Source organism: Podarcis vaucheri (genome assembly GCF_965113315.1).
Source record: "Podarcis vaucheri genome assembly, chromosome: 3".
In the NCBI taxonomy this organism is placed as follows: Eukaryota; Metazoa; Chordata; class Lepidosauria; order Squamata; family Lacertidae; genus Podarcis; species Podarcis vaucheri.
Genome location: NC_138761.1, coordinates 19,295,359 through 19,321,370, shown reverse-complemented (window position 1 = coordinate 19,321,370; position 26,012 = coordinate 19,295,359). Strand labels below are relative to the sequence as shown.

Genomic DNA, 26,012 nt, shown 5'->3' with positions numbered 1-26,012 from the left:
TTCAAAATATGGCAACCTTAATATGTTAACACCATGTTTGGTGAGGATAATACAGAAGTTGTGGAAGGAACCAGAAGACAATCTGTAGGCAATACCATATCATAGTGAACAGGGAGGGAGGGAGGGAGGGAGGGAGAGAGCGAGAGAGAGCGAGAGAGAGAGAGAGAGAGAGAGAGCAAAACCCCGTGAAAAGAGCAAAGAGACCGTCCTAATGGGGGTGTTGTTTATTAAAATATAATCTCTATAAAGATACCGTATTATACAAAACAGAGAGATAGAACATTCTATTAATCACATGCTGTACACAAGGCTTGGAGAGGTTGCTACACAGGGCTGGCTTTGCACGGCGAGAGCAAGACAAGTCCATTCAGAACATTTCTGGCTGAGGAGACTGCTGCTCATCAGAAAGTCCTGCTCCTTCTTTCACAGCAGAATCTCAGAGTCCTCCAAAGAGTCGTCCGCGTACAGTAGTTCACCGGCTAACGTGCTCCCGACAGGAAGGGTGCTGGCCTGAGACCACAGCAGTCCGTTCTGTGAGGGTGTGTGCTGCAGCAAAGGGGTATCTTCCTCTTCTGATCTCCTCATGCTGCTGAGGTGATCTTCGTTAGCCCCGCTCAAAATGTATCTGTCCCCCATCCCATTGCTGTCATGGACGTCCACAGTGACCACAGTGGTCTCTGGTTTTTGGGAACAGGACTCTATGATGTGGTTAGGGTCAAGGTCCGTGTCTATCCGGGGAAACTCGGAGTCTTCTGTCAGCTCTTCCACACTGTCCTCCATCAGGCTGGTGTTAATATAAATTACATCCTCGGGTTCGCTGAGGGCGGGCAAACTTTCCGACAGCTTCTCCAGGTGAAGCTTGAGTTCGGAGAAGACGGGCCGCTCCGCGGGATCTGCCCTCCAACAAGAGTACATTATTTCGTACCTGAGGTAGAAAAGAACAGGGTGGAGTGAAGCACGTTCTGTTTGCTTTAGAGATTTACTGGCCAAAATTCTTCCTGCCGGGGCTTACAAATTTTAAAGCAATTAAAAAATACAATAGAGTCTCACCAGAACAGCAGCAGTAAAAGCAAATACACCTGTGCCTTGGGAACAATGCTTTGGAGTGGAGAGAACAATGGAGGCTCTCTCTCTAATCCGGAGTTTCCCAAACTTGGGTCTCCAGCTGTTTTTGGACTACAGTTCCCATCATCCTTGACCACTGGTCCTGCTAGCTTAAGGATGATGGGAATCGTAGTCCAACTGGAGACCCAAGTTTGGGAAACTCTGCTCTAATCAGTAATAAATTATGGTTGCTGATGTTGACATGAGTCTGAGCTGAGGTGGTGCAGCCACCTGCTGAGGCGAAGGTGTTTTTGGCCTGGCCAGTGCTTGATTGGGAGTCCTAGGTGCGCTGCCTTTGAGTTCCATGAAAGAAGGAAGGTGGAAGACAAATAAAATAGCTCTGGGAGTGGTTTTTAATTTTACTTGGGTGTGTACTGGAGAGGAATTCTCTTTATTATTTATTAGACTCCTTATCTTTCCCTTCACCATGAGGATCCTCCAACATAGTGGAGAAGGAGATGTTATAAGGAGGAGGAGCTATAGCAGAACGATGCCCCAATGTTGCATGTTGAGGACCAAGTGGTCAAAAATGGGATATGATACCATGTATATTTAGGGATGCAGGTGGCGCTGTGGGTTAAACCACAGAGCCTAGGACGGGGTGAGCTCCCGTTGCTTGGTCCCTGCTCCTGCCAACCTAGCAGTTCAAAAGCACGTCAAAAGTGCAAGTAGATAAATAGGTACCGCTCCGGCGGGAAAGTAAACAGTGTTTTCGTGCGCTGCTCTGGTTCGCCAGAAACAGCTTAGTCATGCTGGCCACATGACCCGGAAGCTGTACGCCGGCTCCCTCGGCCAATAAAGTGAGATGAGCGCCGCAACCCCAGAGTCGGTCACGAATGGACCCAATGGTCATGGGTCCCTTTACCTTTATATGTATGGCGCATAATACTCAGAAACATACAGGAGACAAAGCATTCAAAATGCTGGGAATCAGGAGTGGTGGAGAAGGTCAAACGAAGAAACAAACAGACCTCAGAGCTTCCAGCTTCCCAAGCTGGCAGACTGCAGCAGTGACAATTGTCTTGAGCAAACCATTGTCTTTTGCATTACTGCAGAATCTCAGCCAAATTACAGGGAAGGGCTGTATGTAGCTCAGTGGTGGAGCATCTGCTTTGAATGCAGAACGTCCCAGGTTCAATCCCCAGGAAGGGGTGGTTCAGTCCCCTGTCTATAACCCTGGAGAGCCACTGCGAGTGAGCACAAACAATACTATGCTGGACCAATGCTGGACTCAAGTATAAGTCTACTTTTCCAGGACATTTTTTATGCTGAAAAAGCCCCCCATGGCTTATACTCGAGAGCCAGTGTGGTGCAGTGGTTAAGAGCAGTGGACTCGTAATCTGGTGAACCGGGTTCGCGTCTCCGCTCCTCCACATGCAGCTGCTGGGTGACCTTGGGTCAGTCACACTTCTCTGAAGTCTCTCAGCCCCACTCACCTCACAGAGTGTTTGTTGTGGGGGAGGAAGGGAAAGAAGAATGTTAGCCGCTTTGAGACTCCTTCGGGCAGTGATAAAGCAGGATATCAAATCCAAACTCCTCCTCCTCTTCTTCTTCTTCTTCTTCTTCTTCTTCTTCGGGGAGTCTCCTTCCTCCCCCTCCTCCGCCCTTGCCGCGGTCGGCAGCGGAGGACGAGCAGCCTGAAATCAGACCTTTCGGGCTGCTTGTTCTTCCTCCGCCACTGCCGCCACCAGCCTCTGCCCCTTGGCACCACCCTAGGTAGGCGGGGGGACGGGGAGGAGAGAGAAGCCCCCTCTGCCGTATGCACATGTGCATGCGCGCACACACACACACACTCCGGCCCACCAGGAGGTTTGTGGTGTGGTGAATCGGCTTATACTCGAGTCAATAAGCTTTCCCAGTTTTTTGTGGTAAAATTAGGTGCCTCGGCTTATATTCAGGTCGGCTTATACTCGAGTATATACAGTGCTTCCTATGCATTATTACTCCAGTGAGATAAAATACTTACAGCTCATCTAAGCAGCCTTCTGGCTGCTTCAGCCTGTGCCCATGAAGGAGGTAGTCATAAATTTCATGGTTCTGCACTCCTGGGTACGGAGTCATCCCTCGGGTCGCTATCTCCCACATTGTAACACCGAAAGCCCACTGCAGGGAACACAGAGATAAACATATATTGGCGTTACAGAATACCTTGGGAAAGATTATCTCCTAAAGTGCAACCCTAAACACACTGACCTGGGAATAAATCTCACTGAACTCGGTGAGACTGATGCCCAAAGGAAGCTAGGACTGGGCTCTGTTTCCTCATACATTGATGAAAATTCTATTTGTGTTTGGTACAAATGCAGTGAAGCTCACATTTGGGGGGGGGCGGGTTGTAGGTGTTGTCAACTTCATCAGATGCACTTCTGCTGCATCAGAACTAGGTGCACAGGCAAGCGTCAAAACGGACACGAGTATATAAGGGCTACTTTTTCAGTTCAAACGAATGGATAGAATGTTGCACGAATTTCTCGTTTTCCCCAGTCTCATATAGTATTCAGTTTGCTACATTTTCCGCACCAGTTTGCGAATTTCAGGGTGCATTTATCCTATTAGTCATACCTCGGTTACAGACGCTTCAGGTTGTGCGTTTTCGGGTTGCGCACCGCGCTGAACCCGGAAGTACCGGAATGGGTTACTTTCGGGTTTTGGCGCTCGCGCATGCGCAAAAGCACTAAACTGCGCTTTGCACATGCGCAGAAGCGCCTAATCGCGACCTGCGCATGCGCAGAAGTGGCGCTGCGGGTTGCGAATGCCACGGGTTGTGAACGTGCCTCCTGCACGGATCATGTTCGCAACCCGAGCGTCCACTGTATACACTTTGGGGGACTAATTGCTCCAAATAAAGCATAATTGTGTATATTATTTCCACCAATATATTCATTTTTATGCATACATTCCCCTGATATATACTTTCTTTGGGTGACAGGAGTGGAGACGTGCATTGCAAAATTCAGACAAGGGCAACTTTCAAAGAACCGCTGTGTTCCATTTTGCATAATGTTTCAGGAAGCCTGAATTACATCGGTGTGCATTAAAATGCAAACCAAACTGAATGTTCCTCCCATTACGTACCACGTCGCTTTTTGTCGTGTAGACGCGGTCGGCAAGACTTTCTATCGCAATCCATTTCACAGGCATCTTTGCGATGCGCCCCTGCCGGTAATAATCGCCACTGTAAATCTTCTTGGATAAGCCAAAGTCTGCCACACACACAGTCATGTCGTCCCGTAACCTGCCCATTGATTAATATGAAGTAGCATTAATACAGATTCATGTGAAAAGGACAAAGGCAACTAAATATGTAATATTATGTGCAGGCTTCTGGAAAAGACAAAAGGCATGGCAACGATGTAGCTTTGAAACCCATGTGGTCCTTCCCACAAGGAACCCCTGGGAAAATGAAGATCTATTAAGGGATTAGGGATTTCTAATAAGACAGTTCACAGCATTCTCACAAAACCACAACCCCTGGGAAAGCCCTTGAGGGTTAAATTAGGCCTTTAATTTTATAGCTTGGATGCACCTTTTAAATGACTCACAAACACTTCCAAAATAATAATTTGCACTGATGGGAGGTCTCCTGCCACGATTCCCATCAATCTACCCATTTATTATTCTCATGCTGTTGCTCCATTGTTTGCCTTTTTTAATTGGTATGTTCTTAATTTATATTTTATGTACGATTGCATTTTGTGCATCGACGAAAACCACCCTGAGATCACATTTACACCGTCAAAGGCTATCTACAAATTGGAGAAAACAAAATAAAATAAATTGCACAGGTCCACAGATAAATATGTTCTGGATCAGGCACAGGCAAACTCAACCCTCCAGATGTTTCGGGACTACAACTCCCATCATCCCTAGCTAACAGGACCAGTGGTCAGGGATGATGGGAGTTGTAGTCCCAAAATATCTGGAGGGCCGAGTTTGCCTATGCCTGCTCTGGATCCAGGCAGCTGCAGAAAATAAAAGCCCCCCCCTTTAAGCCCCAAACAAGCTGCAATTGTTGGGTGAGGCCTGCTAGGATCTTTTATCGCTGCCTCAACAAATTGCTAGGCAGCAGTCTGAAAAGCTAGGAAAACCTGGGCTAGACCTGATGCAGATTCTGGCACATTTTGGGCATATCCTTTTATTTGAAGCATTTCTTCCTTGCAGTTCAGCCAAAAAGGCTCTGAGAGAGGCTTGCATAAGATCAGAGACAGTCCATGCCTGCAGGCTTATAGTCTAAAATAAATTACACCAAAGCAAACAGGGATACAAAAAGGAGAGGAAAACAAGCAAACTCTGGCACCAGTTCTTAAAGTCACATGACCAGCTTGAATGGAAATAGTTTAGGAAGCGGAGACCATTTCCCACCATCACTTTTCACCAGTTCGGTGGCAACCCAGATTCTCAGATCTGGGCTCTGTAACTGGTTCATCTAGGCCAGGCCACAGAAAATTTGCAAACTTGGGAGAAGGATTCTTCTTTAATGTGCAAGTTTTCTAAGTGCAGGGAGCCTTTTTGCCTCCGATAGAACATTCAAATCTGAACGCTCCCCGCAACTGCAGACTGAAGTTCCAGCATGATTATTCTGAATCTGCTCCTAAAAAGATGTTCCAAAATTCAGAAATAAAGTAGTTTCTGCTTGACGTTTACTCAAACCTGCAGATTCACAGCAAGATTAACACGCACTTTTCATTCCTCTTTCTGGAGCGGCAAACCCCAGAAAGAAGACTGAAGCTGGACTGTTTTATTAAGAGTCGAAGGAAGGAACGTAGAAACTCACATGCAGTTTCGAGCAGCCAGGTCTCTGTGGAGGAAATGCCTGTTGCTGAGGTATTCCATTCCTAGAGCAATATGGATCATAAACTTCAACAAGGTCTGCAGTGGTACATACTGGGAAAGAGGAGGAGAGATGAAAAATTGTAATGAATTCAACGTATTGTTAACAAGCAGCAGCAACAACAACAATACGGTCGTACCTCGGGTTGAAGTAGCTTCAGGTTAAGCATTTTTGGGTTGCGCTCCGCAGCGACCCGGAAGTAACGGAGTACGTTACTTCCAGATATCACCGCTTGCGCATGCGCAGACGCTCAAAATGACACAATGCGCATGCGCGGAAACAGCGAATCGCGACCCGCGCAGAGGCGGGTTGTGTTCACTTCAGGATGCGAACGAGGCTCCGGAACAGATCCTGTTCACATCCAGAGGTACCACTGTAATGAAAATTAACAAACCTCCATTTTTAATCAAAGATTTAAGGCTGTTTACAAGGATAAAAGAAAACCCATTCAAGAGCAACCAAAACACATTTCCCTAAACATTTCCTAGGACAAGGGTGCCCCTCCAAATGTTCCTGGTTTCCAATTTCTATCAGCCCTGGCTAGCATGAATTTTCTTAATTCCTTACCTATCAATCTATCAGGTACTTATCTATATATTCCATTTATATTCCACCTTTTCTCCAAGGTGCTCAAGGTGGTGTACATGATTCTTAGTCTCCCCTTTTTATTTTCACAACAACCCTGTGAGGTTAAGCTGAGGAACAGTGACCAGCCAAGGTCAGCTGGTGAGCTTTGAGGCTGAGCAGGGCCTAGAACTCTCCTCTCCCAAGTCTTAGTCCGATGCTCTAACCGCTACACCACACTGTATCTCAGCGAACTGACGACAAAATATATCTCAGGATTCCTTGCACAACAGAAAACCTCTTCCCCAGCCAGCTCCTCACTGACCCTGTGCTGAACGTACATGCTCCTTCAGAGCTGGGCTCTAATGATAAAATGAAATTCATCCTGCTCCTTTTAGAAGAGGGAGAAATGTGGCCCCCATTTTCCATTCCAGCACAACGGCAGGCAGGATAAAGCTCTCTTTGACTATTCCCAATTACATGCAAAGACATCATTTAATTTTCCACTTGTTTGCAGCTCACGCAGATTCATATGCTTAGTTATGAACAACTCCTTTGTTTACAGCTGCTGGACAGAATCATCATTTGTTTATAGCAGGGTTCATTTCCCCTCCATATTTTCTTTAGTGAAATAAATGCGAGAAATCAAATTAAGCCATTCGTTTATCACCAAAAAGAGCACCGTCAGCTATTGTGACGATTTGCTTTCCACTGAAAGGCCCTTCAGTGAGTTGTCCTGTTTCAATAGGACTCCTTTGTGAAAACTACGGAACTGCTTTCGCCACAAAACGTAAGACAGCCATCTCTTCCAGAGACCTTGTCTCCAGAACAATTAAGGCCTTTCTCTGCTGTTCCAGTACAAGGATAAGAGTCCATCCGTTTTTGACACTAACAAGGAGGACCACAGCCTGGTCACTTACAGGAACAATCCTCCAGAAAGCTGTCATATTTCTTGCAACTGGACTTTAGCATCAGTGGGGTTTTGAACAGACATTAGATTTCCTTCTGTCTGGCAAGATTGTTGCCTTTTTATCTCGCCAAGTGCAACATAAGTAGGCAACACTCAAAGGTCAGGAATCAGCAGCTCAGCAGATGCACACAACAAGAATGAAGTCCCAGCCCGTTCCCAACCAAGTGACAAAGCAAACTGATCTGAATACTCATTCTGCCTGGCAAAAGTACCTGTTCGCTTAAAGTTCCAGAGTGCAACATCCCTTTATCCATCCAAGGCAATTGTGAGAGGTGAGAAGAGGTTCATGGGCCAGTCTACCTTTATCCTCCACTGTCCCCCACACTGATGCTTCCATGAACCTCTCTTGCCAAACGGTATCCCTCCAGTTATTGAATTTGGCCGCTGAACCTTTGATGGAGCCCTTGTGTCTTTATAAAGCTTTCTCCACCCTTAGGGCCCCAGATATTGTTGGACTACAACAGCCATCGTCCTTAAGTCAGCATGGCTAATGGTCAGGGATGATGGGAGTTGTAGTCCAACAACATCTGGGGACCCAAGGATGGTGAAGATTGCTTTATAGGAGATGTTATTCTTGTGTAGCTGTGGCTTAAGCTCCTGTGCTGGTGCAGTCATGTGACTACGGGCCGGTGACTAACGGGATTCAGAATAGCAGCCTGCGGAAACGTTCCTGGAAATAAGCTGCAGTGAACACAGTGGAAGTTTAAGGTGCTGGTTTTGACCTTTAAAGCCCTTCACGGCCTAGGATCCTCGTACCTACGGGACCGCCTCTCCCGGTATGCCTCAAGGTCCATAAATGGCAACACTCTAGAGGTCCAGGGCCCTAAGGAAGTTAGATTAGCTTCAACCAGAGCCAGGGCCTTTTCAACACTGGCTCCGGCTCGGTGGAACGCTCTGTCTCATGAGACCAGGGCCCTGCAGGATCTGATTTCTTTCTGCAGAGCCTGTAAGACAGAGTTGTTCTGCCTGGCCTTTGGCTTAGAGCCAATTTGATTCTCTCACCCTCTTTCTTTTTTCTTTCTCCTCCTGTGATGAGGCTGCATTTTAATATTTTAATTGTTGTATTTTAATCTTGTTTTTAAGTTGTATTCATTCAACTTGTTTTTATTATTGCTTGTTAGCTGCCCTGAGCCCGGCCTTGGCTGGGGAGGGCAGGGTATAAATAAAAATTATTATTATTATTATTATTATTATTATTATTATTATTATTATTATTATTTAGGTTTGCACTGCATATCTCTTAAAGATCTTCATTTGTTCACCCCCCCTTTTTTTACATGGAACCACAGACAACTTGTATTTTTTTTCCTCCTTAAAACAGTTTTGCTTTCTGCGTGGCACAGCATGCCTTTTGTTTTGTTTTCTCAGCTGCAGAAAAGCAATGCTAAAAATACACTGAAATGGCATAGCAGGATTCAGATCAAGCCTCTGAATGTTTTCCTGCACTGGACAGTGTTGCCGGATGAGGATCTCCTCATTTCTTAGAAGGAGGAAGCAGGGGTTTTGTTCTCTCGCAATACAAGCAGTGCAACCTTTCCTCAGGAGGTGGCTGGACTCTCCTTCCTTGGAGGTTTTTAAGCGGAGGCTGGATGACTATCTGTTTTGGATGCTTTAGTTGAGATTCCTGAATTGCAGGGGGTTAAACTAGATGACCTTTGGAGTTCCTACACTGGCTCCCAGTATGTTTCTGAGCACAATTCAAAGTGTTGGTGCTGAGCTTTAAAGCCCTAAATGGCCTCGGTCCAGTATACCCGAAGGAGCATCTCCACCACCATCGTTCTGCCCGGACACTGAGGTCCAGTGCCGAGGGCCTTCTGGCGGTTCCCTCACTGTGAGAAGCCAAGTTACAGGGAACCAGGCAGAGGGCCTTCTCGGTAGTGGCACCCACCCTGTGGAATGCCCTCCCACCAGGTGTCAAAGAGAAAAACAACTACCAGACTTTTAAAACACATCTGAAGGCAGCCCTGTTTAGGGAAGCTTTTAATGTTTAATAGATTGTTGTATTTTAATATTCTGTTGAAAGCTGCCCAGAGTGGCTGGGGAAACCCAGCCAGATGGGCGGGGTATGTATAAATAAATAAATAAATTATTATTATTATTATTATTATTATTATTATTATTATTATTATTATTATTATTTTCCTTCCAACTCTATGGTTCTATGATTCTATGAGCAATACAAGCTATTATCACATTTCTAGACAGACTCCCAGTCTTCTGTCCTACCAACAAGGCAATTTTCTCCCAAATAATTGATTACCTGTGGGCCCATTCCAAGCCTTGAGCGAAGGAGGAAGCTATGCAAATCTCCATATTTCATGAACGGGAGAATCACCATGGGTTTGGGGACGTGCTGAGAACTTGGTTCTATACACACACCTAGAAGGGATGAAAATAAAATCAGCACAGCGCTTTCATTCAACAAATGTCTGCTGGAAAACTTGAATGGGGGGTTGGTCCAGCAGAATTTCACCCCAAGGATCCCAAGGCATCTATCTAGTGAAAATGGGGAGTGGAGGGCTCCGCTTCAAATCTCCTGGTCTCCACCTGCTTAAGGGAGAAGGCAAGGGGCTTTAATCTCTGCTCATCAGATTATGAGCGGAGATTAAATCCTGAGCATGGTTCAGGGAAAACGGCCTGGTGGACCAAACGGAGCATCTCTCCTCACTCCAGCCAGATTGGTTTGTAGGCTAGATGTTCCCCAACCCTGATTTATCAGACAAAATAGCCACTACTTAGGCCTCCGCAGAGATAGTGACACACCCATCCACACCCCGGCCTTACGCTACGAATAAAATCTTGTCCCTGACAACTGCCACTTGTTGGTTGACCCACCCAGAAGTTTGATGACATTTGGATGATCGAAGTCTTTCATGCAAGCTGCTTCTCTGAGGAACTCTTCGATTTCTCGCTGGGAAAAACTATCCACTGAAAAATTGCAAGAAAAGGGGAAAAAATGCTTATTACAAAGGGTAATACCCCCTTCCCCATTTTAAAAAAATTATTGCCTGTGGCAATCAATCCATTAAATTTATTTTATATGGCCAAAGGATTTCACAGTGAACAACAGAGGGCAAAAGCAAGGCATTGCCCTAATATATACATTTTTTCCAGCATTTGCCAGTTTAACTATGAAAGGAAGAGGCTGGAAATTACAAAACAGACTCCCCCCTCACACACACTTTGAGTTTATTGAAAGGTTACCATATATCCATACCAGAGTTGTTATCTAAGCAACATTTTTTTGGCACAACTAGATAGTTTGGCTGAATATTTCAAGATAGATTTTCTGTGTTCAGAAAGCAACCCTTTCACTCTGTGGCTAAATAGGGATTCAGATCTCCCAAGCACCAAAACTCTAACTTTGATCCTTACAGGATTATATATATATTTAAGATAACACCAATATAAACCTGTTGCAAATTTATTCTATGATTTTGGATTCCCAAAACCAGAAATGTGTGACTACCTCAGGTTCCAACTCTCCTTCTTTTGGGGGAATGAGGACAATTGATTCGGAAGAAGTATCAGAATGGAAGAGAGATTTGCCCTCAGAACTGGCCCTAGCCATCCCCATTGTTCCAAAAACTCTAGGGCAGGAAAAGCCCAGTTTTCTAGTAACTCCCTGGGCTCCCATTCTCAAACCAGAGCTCATTTTTGAGGGCATGTATGTGTATTTGATGGAGGCAATCACACCAGGAATTGTGGGGTTGGGAGGGAAGCAAACGTTCGTCAAGAGAACTCTGGTTCACGGTTTAAGCAGGTCCAAAGGCCTGTCCTAAAGGCAGAAATGTTTTTGTCTGCCTGTATCCCATGCTGGAACATGGGAACAGAAGGCTTGGCAAGGCTTTAGTCAAGCTGAAACCATGTACCAGGGTGGAAAAGATACACAATTTGTTCGCAGCTGTGAGTGACCTTCACAAGACGCCCTAAGAACAATGGAAAACTGTTTCTGCCAAGTGTTCATCTCATCACCTTCTGTGTACCAATACAGTTTAGTTGTGAGCAAGGGGGAGGTTTAAAAGGAACCAATCCGTGTGTGCAGGAAAAGGTTTCTGGGATGTTGGGGCACAAAGACAATGTCCTTTGTGCTCCTGCCTCCATTTCAGCTTCATCTCTTTTCTATCCAAGCAGCTTTTCCTAACGCATTTTCTGCGCTGTAACTTTACACGTCTTGGGAACACGCACACAGAGAAGAAAACTTTGCTTTTAGATTACTGCTTGTAATAATTTTACCCAGTGTTATGTCTTCTGTGCTGAGATATGTAGGCCAAGAAGTACTTACTGGACTTCTAAATCTAGAAGGATTTTCTATCATTTTCTTTTGTAGAGGAGCTCCACAGTACTGTCAAAACTCCCTCGCAACCAGTGCCGGATTGATGTATAAGCTAAACAAGCTATAGCTTAGGGCTCTACTCTCTTGGGGCCCCCAAAAAAATTTAAAGGGAAAAAAACTGGATGTACATTCCCAAAATATAAGATAAAAAACAAATAAAATAAAACCTACCAACAGCAACAGTGTTTTGTGTTGTGTAGGCTCCTATGATGTAAGTAATGGGCCTTGTCAGTATTTCACTATTAATATACTTCTTCTTAATTGTATTTCAATTCAACAATTACTTTGATAAAATACATATTTTGTTATGTGCAAATGGCTTTAGATACCTATTAGGCCCATAAATTTGATTGCCGAAGAATTGATGCTTTTGAATTATGGTGCTGGAGGAGACTCTTGAGAGTGCCATGGACTGCAAGAAGATCAAACCTATCCATTCTGAAGGAAATCAGCCCTGAGTGCTCACTGGAAGGACAGATCGTGAAGCTGAGGCTCCAATACTTTGGCCACCTCATGAGAAGAGAAGACTCCCTGGAAAAGACCCTGATGTTGGGAAGGATGGAGGGCTCAAGGAGAAGGGGACGACAGAGGACGAGATGGTTGGACAGTGTTCTCGAAGATACCAGCATGAGTTTGACCAAACTGTGGGAGGCAGTGGAGGACAGAAGTGCCTGGCGTGCTCTGGTCCATGGGGTCACGAAGAGTCGGACACGACTAAATGACTAAAACAACAGGCCCATAAATTACCATATAGCATATATTCAACACAAAAAACAGCGACAATTTGTTGTTGAGAAAGGACAGGTGGACATATAAAGGGCCCCATTACCTTCAGTAGCTTAGGACCTCATCAATCCTAAATGCGGCCCTGCTGGCAACACACCTAGGGGCATCTGAATGTTTCTTATGAAAAAACCAAAACAACTCTAGGCCTACCAGATCTGTTGGTACTTACACTTCATAGTTTTCACAGCTACTTTCTGGGTAGTTCCATCAGGATTGCTGAGATTCCCTTCCATGACTGATCCAAACTCCCCTAAATGAAGAAGGGGAAAAAACACCTTGCATTTATATCTGTCCAGCATTTAGAAATCAGTCATTAGCTTTATTGGGCTTTCTTAAGGAATGTTTCATTCTGGATGGTTTTATTTGATGTTTTAAATATATGTTGCACACCGCTTTGAGATTTTAAAATTAAAAATATAAAGCAATACAGAAATGAAAAGAAATGAAAAAAGTGGAAAGAAGTAGAAGTCTCAGCAAAGGAAGAATGGATACAAAAACATGGAATATGCAGAAACGGCAGAAATATGCAGAAACTTACTAGAAGAATAAGAAATCAAGATAACAAACTTTTTAATGAAAGAATGGAAATGGTTTATTGAATATTTACAGATAAATTGCAAACAGATAAAAAACATTGGCAGGATTATTGTAATAACCTGCAGTTTCACAAGAGTATATATTTAAAGTAGATAATTAAATGAAGAGATTAAATGAATTTGGATATGCGGAAGATATTAAAAAATAAATTTAAGGAACCGCAGAAAGAGGGGGAAGGAAGGATGTCAAACTTTGAAATATTAAATTGATTGTAAAACTATTGAAATGTATAAACTTGAAAAGTAGAAATAAAAACTTTTTTGAAATAATGAAATGAAATGAAATGATGATAATGAATTTAATAATAATGATGATGATGATGATGTAGGCTTTCCTGTGAGTTAAGTGTGCTTCAACCCTTTGATGTTTTCCCAGGGAGCAAGTCTGGTCTTGTAGATGTTAAGGGAGCTAGATTTCACCTTGCCCAGCAGAGGGCAAGCAGGAGCTTTCTCCTGCCAGTCGGGGGAGCAGAAGAACTCACTTAAGGTATGCCATTCTTACCTTCTCCCAAGATCTTCCCCAGAGCCAGGTTGGTCCTAACAATCACAACATCCTGGAGTTTCTCCTGTAGCTCTTCGCTCACGCCAAGGCTGCCCACTGCAAGAGAGGCCTTCTGATGAGTTGGGGGAAAGGGAGATGGCATGCATTTTGATTCAAAAGCCTAAGACAACCAGAAGACACCTACTGGCACCCAAGGAAGCGGGTGGCCTCTTCTATGCTTTAACTCATGGGTAGGCAAACTAAGGCCTGGGGCCCGGATCCGGCCCAATCACCTTCTAAATCCGGCCCACGGACGGTCCGGGAATCAGCGTGTTTTTACATGAGTAGAATGTGTCCTTTTATTTAAAATGAATCTCTGGGCTATTTGTGGGGCATAGGAATTCGTTTATTTCCCCCGCCCCCAAAAAATAATAGTCTGGGCCCCCCCACAAGCTCTGAGGGACAATGGACCAGCCCCCCCCGCTGAAAAAGTTTGCTGATTCCTGCTTTAACTTTAGCTTGGTCAACACCAAGCTGCAAAGTTACGTAGTACAGCTTTTCCTTGACTATTCTACTTCAGAGCAGGGGTGAATAATGTAGTGACTGACTGACCCTTGAGAGGGGGATTTTCTCTTCCTTACCAAAAAAGAAAAGTAAAGTATCAGCAAGTGACTTATAAAACTTTAAGAGCGTCTAGCATAACATAGATAAAAGCCATACAAAAAAACCATAAGGCAGGCAGCAGCAATGTACATATGTATCTCCATCAATAAGCACAATCAACCGCCCAACGCCTGGGAGAAGACATACGTTTTACTTGACAACAAAAGGATACTAATGATGGTCTGGGGGGGGGGGAATCTCTCTAGGGGTCCTCCACAAGTGAGGAGCCACCACTGAAAAGGCCCTGTCTATCATTGTCACCCTCTGTGCCTCCATCTTGGAGAGGGCACCCAGAGGGCAGCCTCAGATAAATAATTTTAATCCACCAAATGCGTTACAGCGGTACCTCGGGTTAAGTACTTAATGCATTCCGGAGGTCCGTTCTTAACCTGAAGCACCGCTTTAGCTAATGGGGCCTCCTGCTGCCGCTGTGCCGCCGGAGCACGATTTCTGTTCTCATCCTGAAGCAAAGTTCTTAACCCAAGGTACTATTTCTGGGTTAGCGGAGTCTGTAACCTGAAGCGTATGTAACCTGAAGCGTATGTTACCTGTTACCACTGTACCACTGTGTTGTTGTTTTTAAATAATGAAACAAAACATTAAGCAGCTGTAGTGACACATCCAAAACTTACGTGTCAGTTCAACAGCTCTGCGGCCGTAGGACTTCTTTGCTCTGTAATTTACAGCCAGTTCTGACTCACTGCTGAAGGCGTACCTAAGAGCGGGTGGGTGGACAGAAAGCACAACATTGTCATGGCGCTGTAACAGTATTCCCCTCAGCCTGAATTCTCTGGAAAGCACGGGATTCACAGCTGCAGAATGAGGCTAGGGGGTCGTCACAGACAGGTGTTGGGCTCACAATGAATTAAAAACAATAGGAAACGTCACTATTCTCATGTTTTTCCTTTGAATGGCTTGACCGATACACTCGGTTCCATTACTTTATCTCGAATAGACTCCTGAATTAAACTTGACTATGAAAGAATGCTGAGTCACTCAGCTATTTTGGGGCAGGGGGGGGAAGCTATGTGGATTATTCATTTCCTATTCCTATAACCACGCTCTTATGAATAACAATGTAAAACCCTATAAACTTTCGCTTCCGTACACTGTTGTGTTTTCCCTTCCTGGCTCGCGGTTCCAAGCTTCTCAAAGAGAAACCAAGACTTTCTGAGCTGGAAAAGCCAAAGCGATTAACCTGAAGGCAATTAACATGCATAGAAAAAGAAAGAAAGAAAGAAAAGGAGTAAGAATCATAGAAGAGGGACAAAGCACACAATAAATGGTTTATCTTTTTCTGAAATCCTGTCCCTCACCTCCCAAGTGGCTATTCTTATTGTTTTTAAATGCTTAGAGCTTTTAGTCTTTGAAATATGTTTTTATTTTATTTCAAATTATATTGTTTTACTGCTTTGTTGTTTGCTATTGTTTGCTACTCTGTGCACCTTTGGGAGGAAGGCTGCAATAGACATTAATAATAATCATCATCATCATCATCATCATCATCATCATCACCCGAAGAGGGAAGTTTCCATCTAAACAAAACTAAGAGAATCAGTTTCCTTACTTCCTCTAATATCCCAGATCAGCACAACAGAACACAAAAGACCAACATTTCACAATATCCGAGCTCAAATCACCCATAGTGCCCTCCAAAAAGCTGTGGTTTTGGTGATGTGATGGAGCTTGGGAACTGAGCAACTTGGAATAGCACCACTCAAGTGTACTAAGCTGTTGGGAGTTTTGCAAAGAAGGTAATAAGTTTACTTTAAAGCCAAACTCAACAAGTGTCTTTACTGAAAGCTGGTGTAGCTCAGAGGTGTCTGAGGAATCGAAGACCTGTTAATATTTCTGCAGCCTCCCTGTCTCCAGCAACTTACAGCCACCCAATCGGCAGGGAAAGGGAGACTTTTTACCCACTGCTAAGAAGTCTTCTCACTTAAGAGTGAAAGGAGGAAAGTAAAAGGAGGAGAGTCAGCCATTCTTAGGGTCATTCTGGAGAAGGGAGAACACCAAGGAAGAGTTATTCTGTATGCTCCAAAGCAAAGCATTTAGAGACACCAAAAACATAAGGTGCTCCAGTTTCTACAGAATGGTGTGCACATTCCGTTGTGTGCAGTTGAACCTCAAGGAAAATACAACTTACATTGCGCCAAAATAAGACATTGGAGTGCCAAATTGTTTGCCCGCGTGAAGGGCAGTGTGTGGAGTTGCAATGCATCTCTAAATATTATTCTTGCATAATTGTAGGATTATACGGTTGTCTTAGAAGGGTCTGTCATGAAGCGACACTGCACTTCTGAATTTGCCACTGCACTACCAGTATAACTTGCTAAAGGGCAGACCAGATGTGTATCTGTTTATTAAATATATGGATACAAAGAGTTGGTGGGAGGGTAGCTTTCTACACTAAAGGAATGCATGGGGAAGGGAGTGACCTGACCTCCCTACACTCTGCTGTCTAAAGACATTTTTGCCAGAGAGCTGGCAAGGAGGAAATGCCTTAAAGCCTTGGAAAGCAGAGGGAGGTGCTGGCAGCTATCACACTGCTCCTGTAAGACGTTCGCCTCTCCATCTCTTTTAATAGCCAAACACCCCTCACCATGCCTGCTTCATATACTTCTGGAACGGGTCCTAAACACTGGCAATGCCTAGAGAGGACAGAGTGTGCATGTTGCCCAGATAAGAATGAAAAACCATTTTTTTTCTGCCTGAAAAAAGTTCCACACCCCTTTAAACAAATGTTACAGTGACTTGTTCGCTGTGATTCTCCAGGGTTCAACCTCTTGAAAGTTAGATCTGTGTAAGTTTGTGGGGGTGGGAAACCCACACCTTGTCCTTCTTGAACAGATGTGCAGAAACATGTACACAAACACCAATTAGGGCATTATTGTTCTGCATCAAGGCTTTGCCACAGCCCGGTTTTTAGAGGCACATTAGGAATATACTTCTCTCTCTCTGGCCCACTCAGAACAGCTGCTCATTTCAAAAGGTCTTACGAGAAAAGGGCAAGAGCTGCTCTGTTTGGAACTCCGTTGTATAAGGTCACAAGGGAAGGAGTTTTGTGAGCCAGGATTACAATGGGCCTTTGTTGATGCAAGAAAACAATCCTTGGATGAAGCAGCAGCCTCCCATGTTAAAAGTGACTAAGGATCAGAAGAGGTGCGTGTTGTAAACAGTATTCACAGTTGCAAAGCACAACCTGTTCTATTTCCAGAGGGCTCCCCCCCTAAAATAAATCTGATTCCTCTGATTCCTCCCAATTTTAGAATGACCAAAAGGGGAGCTAAGGCAGAGGGTGAAGATTAGAGTGGCCTTAAGTTCAGAGACACTTGACTGTGTGTTATTTTATTTTTTTGTAAAAATATCCAAGACAATTAAAACCTTTAGGAGTCAGAAAACTGTTCACAATCACATGCTCAACTGAATCATGCTTCACAAAAAGGTTACAGAGCCTCTATTATCCAAATCTGCTCATTACATGAATTTGGGCTCTGTGTCCTTTCTTACTGCTCACTGGGGCATCATGGAGCTAAAATCCAGTTTATTTAAATCCAATTTTGTTTCAGCAGGAGGAAATTAAACGGATGCTTAAGGCTGCCATCCTATGCATTCTTGCTGGGGAGTCAGTCCTACAGACCTCTGTAGTTTTACTCAGAAGTAAGCCCCACTGTGCTCAGTGGCTCTTACTGACATGCAAACATGCATACCATTTCAGCCTAACTTACTTAAGTCTTGGGCTGAGCCTGGGAGTTCAGCACTTAACTAGCCAACCACACTGACCTCTATTCAATTATCCTGCTTAATATAGACTTTAGAAGGTAGCTTTCATCACAGGAGATGGTGACTATCCTAGATGCATGGAGGTTTTCTTGCTCAACATTAAAGGTGGACGTTAATGCCAGCTTTATGGCAGATTCCTCCTGAAACCCAGTGAACTTTTGCATCGCTCAGTGAATTTCGGCTAAAGGTGTGAATGGGCCCCTAGAAACCAGTTCCCAAGCTTAAAATGATTAGAATTTTGTCTTTTTGTGTGTGTACTTACCCAAACTTGGTCTCTTCTGTGAACTTTTTCCTGATAATCACAGACGCATACAGGATTAACCCGACAACGACAACTCCACATATAAACCCGAAGACTATCGTCAGTGAATGTGTGCTTCTTGATGCTGGAGTTGAAGAAGAGGCAGTAGATACGAAACCTAAGACAATAAGACGCGTTACAGAGAAAAGGGAGTGGAGATCTTCATACAGTTTGGGGACCTGGGGAGTGTTACAGCGATGATTCTTCAACATCAACTTTGTTGGGCTGGTCATGTTGTGCGGATGCCTGATTATCGTCTTCCAAAGGAATTACTCTATTCCCAACTTAAAAATGGAAAGAGGTTCAAAACCTCTCTCAAGGCAAATCTAAAAAAAGGTAGTATAAACACCGACAACTGGGAAACACTGACCTGCGAGTGCTCCAGTTGGAGAACAGCCTTTACCAAAGGTGTCATGGGCTTTGAAGACACTCGAACTCAGGACGCAAGGGAGAAACGTGCTAAGAGGAAGGCACACTTGGCAAATCCACACCATGATCAACTCCCGTCTGGAAAGCAATGTCCTCACTGTGGAAGGACGTGTGGATCCAGAATTGGCTTCCACAGTCATTTACAGACTCACTGTTAAGACCGTGTTTATGGAAGACAATCTTACTCAGCTATGAGTGATCGCCGAAGAAGAAGAAGGAGAAAAAGACAGTTTGAGGACCTGGGGAGCTGCTTATGAGGGAGATTCACAAGAAGATTTCAAATATGTTCAGAGTAGGTGCAAGTGGATGGCTTCACTAGATTTGCCTGTTCCGAACTGGCCCTATTGAAGGTTCAAGATGTGACTATATTGCAATACACATCTCTCGGTTCAGTCACAGAATCATAGTAGAGTATTTACGCGGCATGAGCCCTGATTTGTTTGCAAGGATGTAGAGGAACATTATGTCATTCAAAAGCTATCTCACGCCACAGCGGCAAGAATGTTAATTGCCCCCAAATGGAAAGAAGCAGAAGTCTCAGCAAAGGAAGAATGGCTACAAAAACATGGAATATGCAGAAACGGCAAAACTTACCAGAAGAACAAGAAATCAAGATAACAAACTTTTTATAAAAGAATGGAATTGAATGTTTACAGGTAAACTGTAAACAGATAAAAACATTGGCAGGATTATTGTGATAACCTGCAGTTTTATAAGAGTATATATTTAAAGAAGATGGATAAATGAGCAAATTAGGTTAATTTAGATATGCAGAAGATATAAAAAATAAATTTAAGGAACCGCAGAAAGAGGGGGAAGGAAGTCAAGTTTTGAAATGTCAAAATGATTGTAAAATGAAGGAAATGTATAAAATGTATAAACTTGAAAAGTGTATTATTATTTTTTTACAACAACAACAAAAGTTGTCTCCCGCCTTCCACTACATCTCTCCAATACTTTTCTTATTGCAAAAAGTCTGATTTGGGGGTGGCAAGCATGTGTGTTGTGCAACAGCTCCAAATAAACTTTTATTGCACAGCCTTGAATTTGCCAGATTATGATAAGAACATAAAGATGAGCTTGCTGGATCAGACCAATGACCTGTCTAGGTCAGCATCCTGTTCTCACAGTGGCCAACCAGATGCCCGTGAGAAACCCTCAAGGAGGGCCCAAGCCCAAGAAAACTCTCCCCACCTCTGGCTCCCAGAAATGGAAATTCAGAAGTATCACTGCCTCTGATCTTGGAGGCAGAGAACAGCCATTGATATGCAGATGACACAACTTTGATGGCAGAAAGTGAGGAGGAATTAAAGAACCTTTTAATGAGGGTGAAAGAGGAGAGCGCAAAATATGGTCTGAAGCTCAACGTCAAAAAAACTAAGATCATGGCCACTGGCCCCACCACCTCCTGGCAAATAGAAGGGGAAGAAATGGAGGCAGTGAGAGATTTTACTTTCTTGGGCCCCATGATCACTGCAGATGGTGACAGCAGCCACGAAATTAAAAGACGTTTGCTTCTTGGGTGAAAAGCAATGACAAACCTAGACAGCATCTCAAAAAGCAGAGACATCACCTTGCCAACAAAGGTCCGTATAGTTAAAGCTATGGTTTTCCCAGTAGTGATTTATGGAAGTGAGAGCTGGACCATAAAGAAGGCTGATCGCTGAAGAATTGATGCTTTTGAATTATGGTGCTGGAGGAGACTCTTGAGAGTCCCATGGACTGCAAGAAGAACAAACCTCTCCATTCTTAAGGAAATCAGCCCTGAGTGCTCACTGGAAGGACAGATGGTGAAGCTGAGACTCCAATACTTTGGCCACCTCATGAGAAGAGAAGACTCCCTGGAAAAGACCCTGGTGTTGGGAAAGATTGAGGGCACAAGGAGAAGGGGACGACAGAGGATGAGATGGTTGGACAGTGTTCTCAAAGCCACGAACATGAGTTTGACCAAGCTGCAGGAGGCCGTGGAAGATAGGAGTGCCTGGCGTGCTCTCGTCCATGGAGTCACAAAGAGTTGGACACGACTAAATGATTAAAAGTCAACAAAGCCTTATGCTTTGTTCATTCGCCCAATCCTCTTTTAAAGCCATCTAGGTTGGCCACTGAATTCCACCTGAAGATACTGTCAGGCTGCAAGTGTCCCTTAGCTCATTATCACGCTACATTAGTCCAACTTACCATTTCCTGGAATAAAAACTGCCACTGGATCGCTGAATGGCCCCACTCCGCCATTTGTAATGGCAGCGACTCGCACCATGCAGGTTGCATTGATGGCCACGATTGGAATGTGAACGGCGCTGGAATCTTTACCGGTACGCGAAGAGAGATTCTGCTGCAAAGGGGGGGAGAGGTTCTTTAAAACGCAGAGGAATTAATGGGGAAAGACTTTGTAGACCCATTTCCTCCCATTAGACTAGATAAGTAGCTGAAAAGCCAACATTTATTCCCATCCAACAGATTTCCAGATCAGATTTCATGCTTGTTTGCTGAACATAAACAGGCAGCGCTCATGTCAAGAGAACAGCTATTGATTCATGGAGAGCCACAGTTTGCGTGAAGATAGCACTCTAAGTACGAGATGGTAGCTCTGGCCAGCATTTTTTGTAAACGTTCTTACTGCCAGAGTCAAAATTCAACCATAAATTTTACCCAGTTCTACAAGCTTCCAGCTGTGGACCATCAAGCCCCGTCATTGCAAACCTGTCCTCCTTACAGGTAGAGCCAAATATTCAAGACAGGGGTGCAGACGAACAAAAAACTCCCCAAACTGGAGTGCTATCAGAAAGCCGAGGATGGGAACGGTTTGTAAAATTCATTGCTTTGTCTCTGTGCTCAGCCTTTTCCCACCCCTTTCTGAATTTGCAAAGCCACAGGAATGTTCCCAGCAAGAAGTACCACTTAAACCACAAAGTTAATGTGTTTAATTAGAGAAAAACCATTACTGACATTGATTAAGGATTGTAAACCTTTTATGGATTTTTTGTGTGAACGAGAGAATGAACTTGGAATATCTGGATTTGAAGACTGAAAAAATATTGGTTTACGGAAGATAGAGTGGTTGGAAGTTAATGAGTGAATATGATATTTAGCTGCAGGACAAAGAACCGGGAGTCTTTTTATCTTTCTTTATTCTTTTTTCCATCTCTCTCTTCTTTCGTTCTTCCTTCCTCCTCCCCCCCCTTTTTACTCTTTTCATCTTCTTTCCACCTCCGTTCCTTTTAAGATGAAACATCTCTTTTATTTCAGTGTATTAGGAAAAGATACTTTGTATTGGATATGAACTTTTGTATATCTTTGGACAAGGATCAATAAATATAATTAAACACATAAAAAGTGGCACTTTGAAGATAAACAAATGGGGCCAAACCAGTTGCTATACAAGGAACAGAGAACAGGCAAAATAACTGGGCTTCAGGAATCTTGGGAACCCAAAGCCAACCTCATCTCATATGTTTGCCCATGAATATTTGACACAGAGCGTCAGAGTGCAATCTTATGTCTACTTGCTTGAGAATAAGCCCAATTAACAAAAATGAGACTTATTTCTAAGTAAACATGCACAGGACTGCAACCTTAAGATATTCTTGAACGCTTACTAATGGTCTGGAAATTACCTGTGTTTAAAGCAGCACTGCCTTTAAGGAAAATATTAATTCTGACAACTAGGCATTCTCTTAATACTTGTGATATTTGTTTGTGTACATATGAATTCAGCAGACAGGCAAGGTGCCGTTTTGATCTTAGATGCCATGCTTGTAGCTAGAATTCCTCCAGAGACGAAATGGGCATTTGGGCACTTACAGCTGAAGCAGCTTTACGCAGGAGCAAAGCAAATTGTTTTAATAAGCTTAAGTGACGCAGCGGCATCCCAGCCAGATATCCCTCCAAGAACGCTAGCATATCTGATTTGACACAAGAGATTCCCTTTCCCGTCAATTCCCTGTTATTTCCTGGACATCTAGTGAGTCAGCTGAACAGCTGAAAGAATGACAGGTCCTGCTTCCTGCTGAACCGCTACTGAAAACCAAAACACTCAAAAAATAACTTCTTCTGTGACTCACAGTCCAGCTGGCAGGCTGGCATGTAATGCTCAGTGTCTTTGTAGGGCAATGTGTTACGGTAGTACAGCTTCAACTGAATAAGGCTATATCAAAGGTCTGTGTAAACAGGAACTAGGCAAAATTATGAAACGATTAAGGCTCTCAGCTGATCGTTAATAGACCGACTGGCACACACACCACCCCAAAATGGGAAAGCTTTAACAAAGGAGGGATTGGATACTGGTTAACATGGAGCAAAGGGTGGTGATGGTGGGTCACAAGTCAAATCTGTTTATATACCCCATTATATAGCCAAGGTTTGTTCTTGGTTTACAGCTCATGGTTTATCTGGAGCAGGGCCAGATTTAGGTTTGATGAGGCCCTAAGCTACTGGCGCTGTGGGTTAAACCACAGAGCCTAGGACTTGCCAATCAGAAGGTTGGTGGCTCGAATCCCCGCAACGTGGTGAGCTCCCGTTGCTTGGTCCTTGCTCCTGCCAACCTAGCAATTCAAAATCATGTCAAAGTGCAAGTAGATAAATAGGTACCGCTCCAGCAGGAAGGTAAACGGCGTTTCTGTGTGCTGCTCTGGTTCGCCAGAAGCGGCTTAGTCATGCTGGCCACATGACCCGGAAGCTCTACGCCGGCTCCCTCGGCCAATAAAGCGAGATGAGCGCCGCAATCCCAGAGTCGGCCATGACTGGACCTAATGGTCAGGGGTCCCTTTACCTTTTTAAGCTACTGAAGGTAATGGGGCCCTTTATATGTCCAGCCGTCCTTTGTCAACAAAAAATTCTGACTGTTTTTGGTGTTGAATATATGCTACAGTGATGCCTCGCAAGACGAAATTAATCCATTCCGCGAGTCTCTTCGTCTAGCGGTTTTTTCGTCTTGCGAAGCAACCCTATTAGCGGCTTAGCGGATTAGCACTATTAGCGGTTTAGCGGCTATTAAAGGCTTAGCGGCTATTAAAGGATTAGCGGATTAGCAGCTAAAAGGCTATTAGCGGCTTAGCGGCTTAGAAAAAGGGGGGGCGGAAAGCGGAAAAAAATCGGAACACTTGCAAGACGTTTTCGTCTTGCAAAGCAAGCCCATAGGGAAAATCGTCTTGCGAAGCAGCTCAAAAACGGAAAACCCTTTCGTCTAGCGGGTTTCCCGTCTTGCGAGGCATTCGTCTTGCGGGGCACCACTGTATATGGTAATTTATGGACCTAATAGGTATCTAAAGCAATTTGCACATGTTGCCATTCAACCAGTCCATGCAGAATGTAGGCACCCTATATATAGAAAGGAGTAAACCAGTGATATTTTCAGGAGCAGGCTAGCAGGTGGGGCCCATTACTTACATCATAGGAGTCTACACAGCACAAAACAAAACACTGTTGCTATATGTAGGTTTTATTTTATTTGCTTTTTATCTTATATTTTGGAAATGTGCATCCAGTTTTTTTTCCTTTAATTGTTCTGGGGCCCCCCAAAAGTGCGGGGCCCTAAGCTATAGCTTGTTTAGATTATACGTAAATCCGGCACTGATCTGGAGGAGACAAACCCCATGTTGGGGTACGGATGACACACTAAGCTGAAACATGGCTTAACTGGGTATAGCAGCAGCAAGGAGGGGAGGAATGAGGCAGCCACAGTCTCTTTTCCAGAAGTCCAGCATTTGCCATGAACTAGTTCACATAAACAAAAGGCCACTGAACTAGATCAAAAACCTCTGAACTACACCTGAAAGTAGTTCTCATAATTGCCAGGTGAACCAAATGTAAACTATATTTATTTGGGGACGGGGGAAAGAACTTTGAATGATTTCTAATTTATCTGCATGTTTATTCTCCTCCAACCCACTTAGGGACGCGGGTGGCGCTGTGGGCTAAAGCCTCAACGCCTAGGGCTTGCCGATCGAAAGGTCGGCGGTTCGAATCCCCGCGGCGGGGTGCGCTCCCGCTGTTCGGTCCCAGCGCCTGCCCACCTAGCAGTTCGAAAGCACCCCCGGGTGCAAGTAGATAAATAGGTACCGCTTACCAGCGGGAAGGTAAACGGCGTTCCGTGTGCGGCTCTGGCTCGCCAGAGCAGCGATGTCACGCTGGCCACGTGACCCGGAAGTGTCCCCGGACAGCGCTGGCCCCCGGCCAATAAATGTGAGATGGGCGCACAAACCCCACAGTCTGTCAAGACTGGCCCTTTCGGGCAGGGGTACCTTTACCTTTACCTTTAACCCACTCCAACCAGGAGGCACAGGCTCTTAGCATTGACCAGAATTCATTTTTAAAAGTTAAAATATGGAGGCAACGATCTAAGGCTTATTGGGCAGATATAGAGGTGTTGGTGTTGCTGAGGATGCTTAGTCACTGTTGCTAAGCAATCAGAAGGAAGGAATATGAGGCATTTCCTATATTTTTCTTGTTGAAAAGATTCACTCTCTTCCAACCGGAGCAGCTTGCAGTGAGAAATGCAAGTACAGAAACCAAGTGAATTATGCTTTGTGCCTCTAGCAGCTCTGTAGCTGGCACAAATTAAGTAGGGTAAGTCTTCTGTAGTAGGGAAATACAACTTTGAGGAAAGCTTTACCTGTTGTCATTCTGCCTTTCAGACATCTTGTTACCAGTCTGTTGCCTCTGATTTACGTTTTGACCTTATATTTCTACACAGCAGCTTGTAACATTCTGAATTGTTTTGGGTTGAGAATGAACTTTTTATGAACTAGTTCATTTTGTAAGAGGACAAGCTTAACTGGAACTAGTTCCTTGGATAAGGAATTTGAACAAATTTCTTTTTTAAATGAACTTTCCCAGCATTGCAGAAGCCCGCATGCTCACATGTCCACACTGAGCCATGGTTTGGTTTAGCGTCATATGCAAACTGAGCCATTCTCTCTTAACCAGGGTTCAAATCTAGTTAGCAACCCCTGGTTAAGAGGGAACTGGAGAAGCATAAAAAATGGTTAACATCTTTCCTGATATGAGGCTTATAATCACTGTTAAAACAAGCAGAATTCAGGTCCCAAAACAAAATGGCTGAAGAAATGGGGTAGGCGATCCCATGTCCCGTTCTCAGTCTCAGATCAGGAGCAGTACACTTTTGCACCATCTTACAAGCGTATTAAACTCTTGCCTAAGCAACTTCTGC

General features: G+C 44.2%; 1 protein-coding gene across 2 annotated transcripts in view; it reads right to left on the bottom strand.

The window, feature by feature from the left end:
• Positions 1-209: 209 nt before the first annotated feature.
• The window catches only part of MERTK (MER proto-oncogene, tyrosine kinase), a 52,560-nt gene continuing 26,757 nt past the window's right edge, over positions 210-26,012 (bottom strand). The window contains exons 9-19 of one of the 2 annotated variants that reach the window (XM_082217397.1): positions 21,023-21,176; positions 18,377-18,533; positions 14,964-15,046; positions 13,690-13,785; positions 12,761-12,841; positions 10,305-10,397; positions 9,730-9,848; positions 5,879-5,988; positions 4,180-4,339; positions 3,071-3,207; positions 210-925 (exon numbers count right to left, since the gene is read on the bottom strand). In XM_082217397.1, coding sequence (XP_082073523.1) covers positions 424-925; positions 3,071-3,207; positions 4,180-4,339; positions 5,879-5,988; positions 9,730-9,848; positions 10,305-10,397; positions 12,761-12,841; positions 13,690-13,785; positions 14,964-15,046; positions 18,377-18,533; positions 21,023-21,176 — 1,692 coding nt within the window. In that variant the 3' untranslated portion in view covers positions 210-423. The remainder of the gene's footprint in view (positions 926-3,070; positions 3,208-4,179; positions 4,340-5,878; positions 5,989-9,729; positions 9,849-10,304; positions 10,398-12,760; positions 12,842-13,689; positions 13,786-14,963; positions 15,047-18,376; positions 18,534-21,022; positions 21,177-26,012) is intronic. The other variant, XM_082217398.1, reaches the window with a different exon arrangement.